Source organism: Sapajus apella, unplaced genomic scaffold (assembly GCF_009761245.1).
Source record: "Sapajus apella isolate SASKATOON/1434 unplaced genomic scaffold, GSC_monkey_1.0 scaffold156, whole genome shotgun sequence".
NCBI lineage: Eukaryota > Metazoa > Chordata > Mammalia > Primates > Cebidae > Sapajus > Sapajus apella.
Genome location: NW_022437096.1, coordinates 2,265,528 through 2,275,678, shown reverse-complemented (window position 1 = coordinate 2,275,678; position 10,151 = coordinate 2,265,528). Strand labels below are relative to the sequence as shown.

At 61.0% G+C, this 10,151-nt stretch overlaps 2 protein-coding genes across 3 annotated transcripts; both read right to left on the bottom strand.

Moving 5' to 3' along the window:
- Nucleotides 1-1,655: 1,655 nt before the first annotated feature.
- On the bottom strand, nt 1,656-9,748 carry ADM2 (adrenomedullin 2). The gene is made up of 3 exons (XM_032266236.1): nt 9,341-9,748; nt 7,109-8,704; nt 1,656-1,668 (listed from the first exon to the last, which is right to left on the bottom strand). The coding sequence occupies exons 1-2, from the start codon at nt 9,448-9,450 to the stop codon at nt 8,371-8,373; spliced, it is 444 nt and encodes a 147-aa protein (XP_032122127.1). The 5' UTR covers nt 9,451-9,748; the 3' UTR covers nt 1,656-1,668; nt 7,109-8,370.
- On the bottom strand, nt 1,973-4,562 carry MIOX (myo-inositol oxygenase). 2 transcript variants are annotated; one of them, XM_032266234.1, is made up of 10 exons: nt 4,512-4,562; nt 3,972-4,052; nt 3,710-3,790; nt 3,374-3,536; nt 3,081-3,148; nt 2,841-2,950; nt 2,693-2,760; nt 2,562-2,611; nt 2,354-2,466; nt 1,973-2,268 (listed from the first exon to the last, which is right to left on the bottom strand). In XM_032266234.1, exons 1-10 carry the CDS (start codon nt 4,524-4,526, stop codon nt 2,160-2,162), a joined length of 858 nt encoding a protein of 285 aa, XP_032122125.1. In that variant the 5' UTR covers nt 4,527-4,562; the 3' UTR covers nt 1,973-2,159. The 2 variants fall into 2 exon arrangements, with proteins under 2 accessions (XP_032122125.1, XP_032122126.1); XM_032266235.1 differs by lacking the exon at nt 4,512-4,562 and having other exon boundaries at nt 3,710-3,786; nt 3,972-4,053.
- Nucleotides 9,749-10,151: the final 403 nt, after the last annotated feature.

Sequence of the window (10,151 nt, the reverse complement as noted above, 5' to 3'; positions counted from 1 at the left end):
CCGTTCCACTTCCGGGGGAGTGGAGGACCCGGATGAGCCTGCACCCCGCCGCTGCCGTCCGGCAGCGCGGAGGGCAGACGCCGCACGCCTCCGCCTCGAGAAACACCCCTGCCTGGGAGACTCTGGGGCGGCCTCTGGGTCCCCCCAGTGGGCAGACGTTCCCAGGAAGACGTTACAGGCGCAGAATCCACGCGAGGTGGAGTTCCTGGGGCAGCCGACTCTCTTCAGGGATGAATTTCGGAGGAGAGGGAGGGGAAGGCGCCGGGTGGCGCCGGGCGCTGCACGCGTGGGAGACAAGCACGTGGGGAGGAGGGACGGTGGCGCCGGGGCTGCGGAGGGGCCGCCGCGCGGGGCCCCGCAGAGTCGGTTCAGGGGTGGTGGGTGTTTAAACTCTGCGCTCGTTTCATTTTTTATTTTTAAAGCTCTTTGTATATTTAGAGACGGAGGCTCGCTCTGTCGCCCAGGCTGCGGTGTAGTGCCGCGATCTGGGCCCACTGCACCCTCCGCCTCCCGGGTCCAGGTGCTGCTTCCTCCTTGAGTCAGCAGTCCGAGCCACATGGGAGGCCAAGGTGGAAGGATCGCTGGAGCCCAGGAGTTCGAGACCAGCCTAGCAACAAAGTGAAAACCCTGTCTCTATCTTTTCAAATAAGTTTGATCTTAATGTGGCTGGATATAAATCATAGCACAATTGGATTTGGAAATTTGGGTTTTATTCTTAACTTTGATGGGAAACCATTTTAAGCAGAAAGATGATTTTCAAAGGCCAGTATATCTTCTGTGTGAAGAATGAACTGAGAGATTTCATAGTATTATTAACAAAAATAGAAGAGTCCAGATCTGAGGATCCAGTCTTGGGGATCTTCCCAAGTAGCTGGGACCACGGTCATGCATCACCATATCCAGCTAATTTTTGTATTTTTTAGTAGAGATGGGGTTTTACCATATTGGCCAAGCTGGTCTCGAGCTCCTGACCTCGTGATCCTCCCATCTCAGCCTCCCAAAGTGCTGGGATTACAGGTGTGAGCCACCGTGCCCGGCCATTTTATTTTTTTTTATTTTTTTATTTTTATTTTTATTTATTTATTTATTTATTTTTTTGAGACAAGAGTTTCACTCTTGTTGCCCAGGGTGGAGTGCAGTGGCGTGAATCAGCTCACCGCAACCTCCGCTTCCCAGGTTCAAGCTATTCTCCTGCCTCAGCCTCCAGAGTGGCTGGGATTACAAACATGCCCCACCACGCCCAGCTAATTGTGTATTTTGAGTAGAGACAGGGTTTCACCATGTTGGTCAGGCTGGTCTGGAACTCCTGACCTCAGGTGATCCACCTGTCCCAGCCTCCCAAAGTGCTGGGATGACGCGTGAGCCACCGCGCAGCCAGCATTTGTTTTGTGTTGCTTTCTATGAATGGATTCTTTTCATTATTAGGGTTTTTTTTTTTTTTTTTTTGAGGCAGAGTCTCACTTCGTCACCCAGGCTAGAGTGCAGTGTCATAATCTCGGCTCACTGCAACCCCCACCTCCCAGGTTCAGGCAATTCTCCTGCTTCAGCCTCCTGAGTACCTGGGATTACAGGTTCCTGCCACCACATCCAGCTAATTTTTTGTATTTTTAGTAGAGATGGGGTTTCACCATGTTGGGCAAGCTGGTCTCAAACTGCTGACCTTGTGATCTGCTCACCTTAGCCTCCCAAAGTGCTGGGATTATAGGCATGAACCACCACACCCAGCCTATTGAGGGGTATTTTTTAAAGGGACAGAGCCCAGAGGACTTGGTGACTATTCTGAGCATGTAGGGGTGAGCTGGGTGACTCGTCCCCAGGCTCTAACATGGGAGCTGGGAGATGAGCAGATGTTTACCATGGCCAGTGCGGTGGGACACACATCTGAGAGCCTGGGAGTTGGCCTCCACCTTGCCCGCAGGGTCCCTTGGCCTAGCCCACCCTGCTGCAGTAACACTCAGTGATGCTTCAGAAGCACAGTCTCCTTCCAGGTCTTTATTGCCACCAGGCACAAGTGGCCATGAAGGGTGGTGACCCTAAGGGGGCGAGTGGGGTCCCCCACCGAGGTGAACCCTGATGTTGGCTGTCTGCTCAGGGCCAGACCTCTCCAAGCAGGCGGAGGGCCAGGCCTGGCTCCAGCAGCAGCTTGGGTGGCAGGAGGGTCACCAGCTCAGGATGCCAGGGCAGTACTTGTCAATGAGCCCCTGGTAGTAGGGCCGCAGCGTGTCCACATCTGGCAGGTCCGGGCACTTGGTGTAGAGGTCAAACTTGCTGCAGCCAGGAGGGGCCGTGAGCCCTGTGAAGACCTCCCCCCAAGTCCCCGCCACTCCCACAACCTGCCCAGAGGTGACCGTACTTGAACTCCTGCACCCAGGGTAGCATGGCCAGGTCCTTCGGGCTGCATAGCTGCTGGTAGTCATTGCCGGTGTGCCAGGGGTAGAAGGAGTGGAACCGGATCATGTAGAAAGCCTGCAGGGAAGGCCACACCCAGCAGCTCACCGGCAGGGCTGCAGGGACCTGGCAGGGCAGGCTGATGGGGTGGGGTCACCCCTCCCCTTACCTACCTCCGGGGGCAGTGAGAACTTGTTGAATTTCATCACCTGGTACATGTACTCTGTGGGGAGATGGTGTCACCGCCAGGCACCACCTCCACCCCACTGTCCCCCACCGCCCCACTGCCCGCCTCTGGCCTCACCATCGTGGCCCCAGGACATGAGGACCCTGTCGAGCCCGCAGTGGGGCTGATACATTCCGAGTTCTGTGCTGCAGTGAGAGATGAGGGTGAGTAGGGCTCAGGAGTTGCCTGGGGTGGGTGGGGGCCAGCCCTGGGCAGCGGGGAGCACCTGTATCTTGGGTCCTGGAGGTCAGTGTTGTCCTGGAAGGTGGAGTTGCAGAAAACCACGGAGGCCTGGGGACAGCATCCGACCGGGAAGGTGTCTCCAACGACTGCCCACTGCAGAGGGACAGGTGGCCTTGGGGGCACTGGCCTGCCCTGCATGTAGTATCCCAGGCCAAGCACCGAGGCCACCCTGACCCCACCTGGCCTTGACAAACAGACCTCACCCCCCGCCACCAGCCCTTACCTGGGGCTCCCCGAACAGGGCCAGGACCTTCCCCAGGTCATGTAGGAGCCCAACAAGGTGGAACCAGTCTGGGAGGAAGATGGACAGGGTGAGTTGGGGAGTGCAGGGGCCAAGACAGAGGACAAGCAGGCTTGGGGGGCCGAGAGCTAGGTGGGGCCCAGGGCCTGCTCCCCAACCCAGGCAGGGCTGCTGGAGGAGGCCTGGGACCCCCACTGTCTCCTACCCCTCAGGCCCCTGCATTCTCCTCCTTGGAGGCAGCACCTCCCCCCACACAGCGGGGCATGGGGGCTCACCCTTGTCTGGGTGGGCCTTCCGGATGCCCTCTGCTGTCTGGAAGGCATGGAAGGAGTTGGGGAAGTCCACATCTGGATCGGACTCATCCACCAGCCTGTCCAGCAGGTCCACAGCCTCCATGACTGTCATTTTCTTGTAGGAGAAGCCCCCAAACTGGGCATGCTAGGGGTGGAGGAGAAGGCAGCGTGGCCCAGGGTCAGCAGGCCCAGGGCCTGTACGGGGGTGCAGGGCAGGCCCACTGCACAGGTCTCTCCATCCCCTAGGTGCCTGGTGGGCACATGGGGCTGAGGGCAAGAGTCCCTGAGAGGTTGCACGGGGCGGCAAAAAATGCCTACCTTGCTCCTGACAAAGTCCACCGTCTGGTGTGTGTGCATGAGCTTGTAGGTGGTGAAGACACGGTCCAGGAGGGGACCTGACTGCAGGCCAGAGGTCATCGGAGGCTGATGCCACCCCGTCACCCTGCACACGGGGCCCCATGCCTACCCTCTCCCAGGCAGCCCCACAGGGTGTGATGGGGGTGGGGGTTCCCATAGGGTACCCCCTGGAGCTGTGTGAAGGGCAGGTGCTGCGCCCCAGGGTGTGGGACAAGGAACTCACCGTGTAGTTCCGGAAGATGCCCTTGTCTTTGGCCACCTCTGGGTCCATGTCAGGTCGGTAGACCAGGGAAGGGTCTGGGCCCTGGGTAGGTGGAGGATTGAGCCCATTTCACCATCATGCCAGCTCCACAAGGAAGCACAGACATTCTCATGGTGGCTGCAGACTTCAAGCCTGCCTCTGCCCGACCTGGTAGTGGACACAAGAGGGCACTGCCTCTCCCACATCATCACCCTGGCCTCCGAGAGTCCCAGGAGCCCTCACTCCTCGGTCCTTATCTGCAGAGCAAATGTCAGCAGACGCCTGCTTCCAGGATGCAGGGGCCACCATGCCTGAGTGGCACCCGTGGGCACCCTCAAGAGGCGGAAGCAGCCTAGGGGTTGGCAGCTGCTGACTCTTGCCTGGCTGGACCGAAGCCGGGAGGAAGGAGCCATCTGACCTGGACAAGCAGGGCTGCCCAACACCAGTGGGAAGGGGGTGAGAGCAGTTGGCTACCAGGAGAGCAGTCATCGAGGCCTCTCTGCATGGGGTCTGGGTACTCACCACCATCACCTTCATCCTGAGAGGGGGCGGCACTCGGGTGGCAAAGTGCAGGCTGGCTCCTATATACGCCCCAGGTTACATAACTGACCATGGTAATGAGTGACCATGCACCCTTCCCCTGGCCTCAGGGAGTTAATGTGTCAGCACAGGAGCAGCCCCCAGCAGCTCCACGTCCTTTTGCCCTGAGCCAGCTTCCCTCCTGTCCTGAGTTGATGAGCTGCTTAGGGTTGTCTGTGGACCCAGCCTCCCACTTGCCCATGGCTTTAAACACCTCTGTGGGGTCCCTCCCCATAGGTGGGGGCAGACCAAAGACCCCACCCTCAAGCACACCCCCCCTCTGCCCTGGCCCCTTCCCAGCTGCCCCACTGGATCTCAGCAGGTTAAAAACTTGCCCCCAGCACCCATAATTCTGGGTGGAGCAGGGGCTTGTTAAGAAAATATTATTCTAAGGACTTGTTAAAATGGTGAGAAAAGCTTTATTCAAGAGAGAGGTGAGAGGAGCTCACCTCTGAATTCAACAACCACAGCTGGGGGCTGATGGCATCGAAGGGGTCAGCGGATGGGAAGTTGGTCAGGGGAGCCTTCGAGGGTAGGGGGTTCTCACTAGAGCGGCTCAGCGGGGATCCTGCAGGAGGCCGGCACGGTGATGAGATCGAGGTGGGAGTTGAGGAATTGGATCAGATATCAAGGGTGGGTAATTCTCCATAAACTGATTTAGCAGGATTCTTGCTGAAACCGAGCTCGGCGGGCCCAGCTAGGACAGGGACGGGGTGAGGCCTCGTGGAGGAAAGGACTCAGGGGCGTCAGCCCAGAGTATCAGGCACTGGGAGAGGGGCCTCATGGAGAGTAGGGGGCAGGCTCTGAACCCTCCAACACCAAGGCTGCCCACGCAACTTCCCATGCATGAGCCCCACAGGCAGGGAGGACAGCGTGAGAACAGAGTGCCCGGCTGCAAAGCTGGCATGTGGAGCGTGGCCAGGGAAGTCTGGAAACAGCAGTCAGCTGGGGCAGGAGAGAGGACAGTGGGGAACTGACCTGACTCAACAAGATCCTGGTGCAACTGAACTGAGAAGGAACCATGGATAGACCCCAGCGCCCCCCGCTTAAATGGCAACCTGCCCTGGACTCTCCTTCCTTGTCTGACTTCCCATGGCGCTCAGCACTCCCGACGCTCCGTCACCCACTTATTCTGCCTTCTATGTTTGTTTCCTTCTATCTCCTCCTAGAATGTCAGCCTGGCAGGGCACGGCTGTATCCTCAAGTGTCCCAGCAAGCTTGGGTCACACAGGCTCAGCATGCGCTGGCCAGAGGGAGGAGGCTACAGCCATCGCTCCCAGAGCAGGTGGTGCCTGCCTCAGGAGAAGGTGTCGGATAGGTTCATGAGGTGGGACCAGTAGGATTCAGAGGAAGGTGTGAGGGAAGAAAGGAGGTTTTTTTGGGGTTTTTTTTGCTGCAACCTCTGCCTCCTGGGCTCAAATGATTCTCTCCTCAGCCTCCCAAGTAGCTGGAATTACTGGCATGTACCACCACGCCCAGCTAATTTTTGTATTATCGTTTTTATTTCGAGAGAGTTTCGCTCTTCTTGCCCAGGTGGAGTGCAGTGGTGTGATCTTGGCTCACTGCAACCTCTACCTCCCAGGTTCAAGTGATCCTCCTGCCTCAGCCTCCCTGGTAGTTGAGATTACAGGCATGTGCCACCATGTGCAGCTTTTTTTGTATTTTTAGTAGAGGTGGGGTTTCACCATGTTGGCCAGGCTGGTCTTGAACACTTGACCTCAGGTGATCCACCCACTTCGGCTTCCCAAAGTGCTGGGATTACAGGTGTGAGCCACCAGACCGGCCAAGAGGAGGTTTTGGCTGGAACAGCAGGAAGTGGTTGCTGGGGAAGGTGGGGGTGGGTTTAGGCACTGCCAGGCCTCCAGGTGAGGGCATCAGGTGGGTCTGGCTTCACACCAGAGGTGACACAGAAGGTCACAGCAGGCGGCTTCCTGAGGGCATAGGGAGGGTGAAAGCCTTCATGGAGGAGGGAACACGGCTCTGACCACAGGCAGGCCCTGGATGTGGTGCCAAACTGGAGTTTGCCCAGGCAGGAGAGGACACGTCTGGGAGGGTTTTGGCTGGGCTGAGTAGGGGATGCTGATCTTCTGAGCCCCTAGCTTGGCCCAGGCCCCCCTCCTTCACTCCCCATGCCCCTCCTTCTGTCCTCATGCCCTACGCTCTGCTGACACCCTTCAGTGGCCACAGGGCACATGACCCTGAGGCCCGAGAGGCCCCTCTACCCTGCAGCCTGTTGGCAGCCATGCCTCCTGTGCACCTTGGGCCTTGGCACTCCCAAGGCACCCCTTCCCCGAGGGAAGCCCTGCTAGCTTCAGACCTCACTTGAGCCAGTACTGCTCCCAGGGAGCCGGCCTCGACTGCCTTTCTGTGTGAGCCACCACCCCGGCCACCTCTGCTGCAATCCTAGTCCGTCTCGCAGGGCATGGAGGCCTCCACAGGGCAGGACCAGCCTGGACTGTTCCCACAGGGCCTCTTGGAGCACAGGTCAGTTACCCGAACCTGGCGATCCCTGAGCTAGGGGAGCAAGCATAAGGCGGCACCTGGGTGGGCTCGGCCAGGACCCTCCCACTTTGAGGCAAGAGCTGAGGGGTAGCTCTGTGGGGGAATGTCCCGAGCCCTGTGCTGCGGCCTCTAGAACTGGGGTGATCATGGTGACCCTCATGGGATGGCCAAGAGGGTGACCCTAGCAAACATTTGCAAATTAAATGCTGAGCATTTGCCTAGTAGCAGAAGGAACCCTTTCTGAACTCCAGATTCTGCTGGATGAATGGGAAGCTTGAGTGGCACACAGTGTAAGCTGCCCATCTCCCCCGGGCAGAACGGCCGTGGTTTTTGTTCTTGCTGTCATTTGGGGTGGGGCTGCCCTCCTTGGCTCTTGGCAAGTCGACTGCTGCCCCCACACCTGGTCCCACTGGTTCCCCACACCGGGTGGTGGTGGGGGGCCTGTGTTGCCTGTGGAGCCCCACCCTCGTCTGGCTGCCAACAAGGGTCTCACCCCCTTGAGGTGAGGTGGGTCTATTTGGGCTGGGGGAACGTGCCCTACCCAGCCCTGCCCTGTACTGGTGTAGGAAGGGGTGTCCCTGTCCCAGAATGGCTTGGGGTGGCTCCTGAACTTCTAAGGTCCCCTCCCTGGCCTCCCACAGGGCATCCAGGTGGGGTCTCCATGGCCACCTCAGTCTGGGCTCCAGAGTTGGCAGCTGGAGCCATGGAGGTCCCTTCATGACATCTGGAGGGCCACCATCCCCTCACCCAATCCCAGGGGCCACAACATCCCTGACCCAACTCCCCTCCTGTCCCAAAGACTTGGGGAGGAAGAGGCTGGGACCCTGGGCCAGGCAGGCATGTGGAAGGGCTGGTCATGCATGAGAGCAGGAACAGCCCAGGCACAAGGCCGGGCTTCAGTCTGATGGGACCAGCAGTGGAGGGGCGACTCCGGCCAATTCAGCCTCTCTCCCCTGCTGGCCCAGGGGTGGCCCTGTGTGTTCAGGGCCTGGCTTCAGCTCCATGTCTCGGAAGTCTTTTTAGCATCTGGTGCTGCCACCAGCTGTGTCTGGCAGCCGTCCCCTGAGTGCTCACAATTTAAGGGTGTTCAGGCTTCTTGACGTACCAGCACTGCATGTAGACCAGCCTCGGTCTACACGTGTGCAAGGGTTTATGTGTGCAAAGCTGTGCAGGTATTCTTGCTGCAGGCCCTGCTGTCTGCAGCTCTGAAGGACTGAGCTGGGGATGGGGCCCACCTGCAGCTCTGGACGGGGGCATAGCACCCTGGCTGGGATGGGCAGCGGTGTGGCCCAGCCCCACCTCAGCCATAGCTGTGAGGGCTTCTGGGGTCCACAGGAGCTGAGTCCTGCCGGCCAGCCGGTCCCATGAGCTGCCACAGGCGGTGGCTGAGATTCTGCACCTGGCAGGTGCCCAGTACACAGCCCACCCGAAGGAGCTGGGCTTGGGGCCTGCGGGGGCCCGAGTGTTTTCGGGGGCCCGAGTGTTGGCGACCACCATCTCGGAGAGGCTGACCCATAGCAAGGGCCAGGCTGGCACCCCTTTGTGGCTGGAGGGGCTGGTGAAGATTCCAGATCACAGGTCGGGATGCGGGGTGACGGGGCTGCAGGCCGCTGGAAGTCCGGACTGGGACCTCCCTGCAGAGGCAGATGGAGAATGTCAACTCAATGACTCAGACTTTCAGAGACCCCAAACCTACCCACGTTTGCCTTTACGTGGGTCTGGGTCACTGCCAGGGGAAGCCCACGGCCCCCACCCACCCACACACACCCTGGAGCACCGCCAGGGGAAGCCCGGTCCCCGGGACCATCTCAGTGGCCTGGGTCACATGTCCCGGGAGCTAGCATCTCCTTGGGCAAAGGGCACCCCGAGGCCCAGCCTCTGCCAGTCACGACTCTCAGGGCTCAGGGTGACTCGGCCTCTGCTCTCCCTTTAGGGTGGTCACAGACGGGCCTGGGGATATCGCCAGCCTCCCCTCCCCCAGCACACAGCCCCAAGTGAGGGGCTGCTGTGCGTGCATGCGTGTGTGTGTGTGTGTGTGTGTGTGTGTGTGTGTGTGTAGAAGCAACTGCCCTGTGTAGAGGGCAGAGAAAGAGAAAGAAGAGCCTCTGGCCCTGCTGAGGCCTGCGGAAGGCCTGGGTGGGGGGGCCTTCGCCTAGGAGGTGAGCCCTAGCAGTAGGTGTGGATGGAGGGAGGGCGGCACCCATGTCCCCTGCACTCTGCTTCCCGGCAGGGGGGCCCGAGGGGCGGGCTGACCCAAGACCCGCACTCACCTGGGTTTGACGGGACGCCGGTCCCCGCCCAGGCTGCGGGACAGCACGCTCGGGAGCTGCAGGCAGAGGAGGCTGATGCAACCCAGGGCTGCCGTCGGGATCCGGGCCATGGCGGGCAGGGCTGCAGGGGAGGTGGCGGTGAGCCAGGTAGGCTGGGGCAGCCTGAGCGGCTAGCGCCCCCGTCCGCCCGCACCTCGGGGAGCCCTCCGCGGTCGGGGGCGCCGCGCGAGGGCGTGGGAGCGGGGCGCGGGCGTCCGTCGAGGCGCGGGCCTCCGGCGCGGCGCGGGCAACGGGTCTGGGGGCGGCCGCGCGTTGGGTCGCAGGCGGAGCGCGCCGGGTAGGTCGGGGGTCCCGCCTGGAGCGGAGTCACGGCCCGGGATGGCACCTCCGGAGCTGAAGAGCAGCCTTTCCAGCGAGGGGCGGAGCCCGACGCGCGGACTGGGCGGGCCCCCCGAGCCCTGCCGCCTTCCGGGGCGGGGAGGAGGCTGCAGCCCGGGGGTCCCCCGGGCCCGAGTCCGCGGGCGCAGCGAGGGGGCGGCGGAGGGTCCTGTCCCCGCTGGGAGCGCTCGGAGACCGCCCGGGATCGCGGGGCGCCAGCCTCACCTCCGCGCCTTCTGGTGGGCCGCAGCCCCGAGCCCGCGGGGGCCGGGCTCTCCCAGGCAGAAGCGGAGCTCTGGGGGACGGGCAGTCGTCCGAGCTGATCCCACGGCTGGGCGGACGGGGGCCCCCCGTCACCCGCTTCCCGAATCCGGGCGGTCCCGCTCTCCAGGGTCTGACCCGGTGGACGCACGGCCGGCCCAGAGAGTCTGTG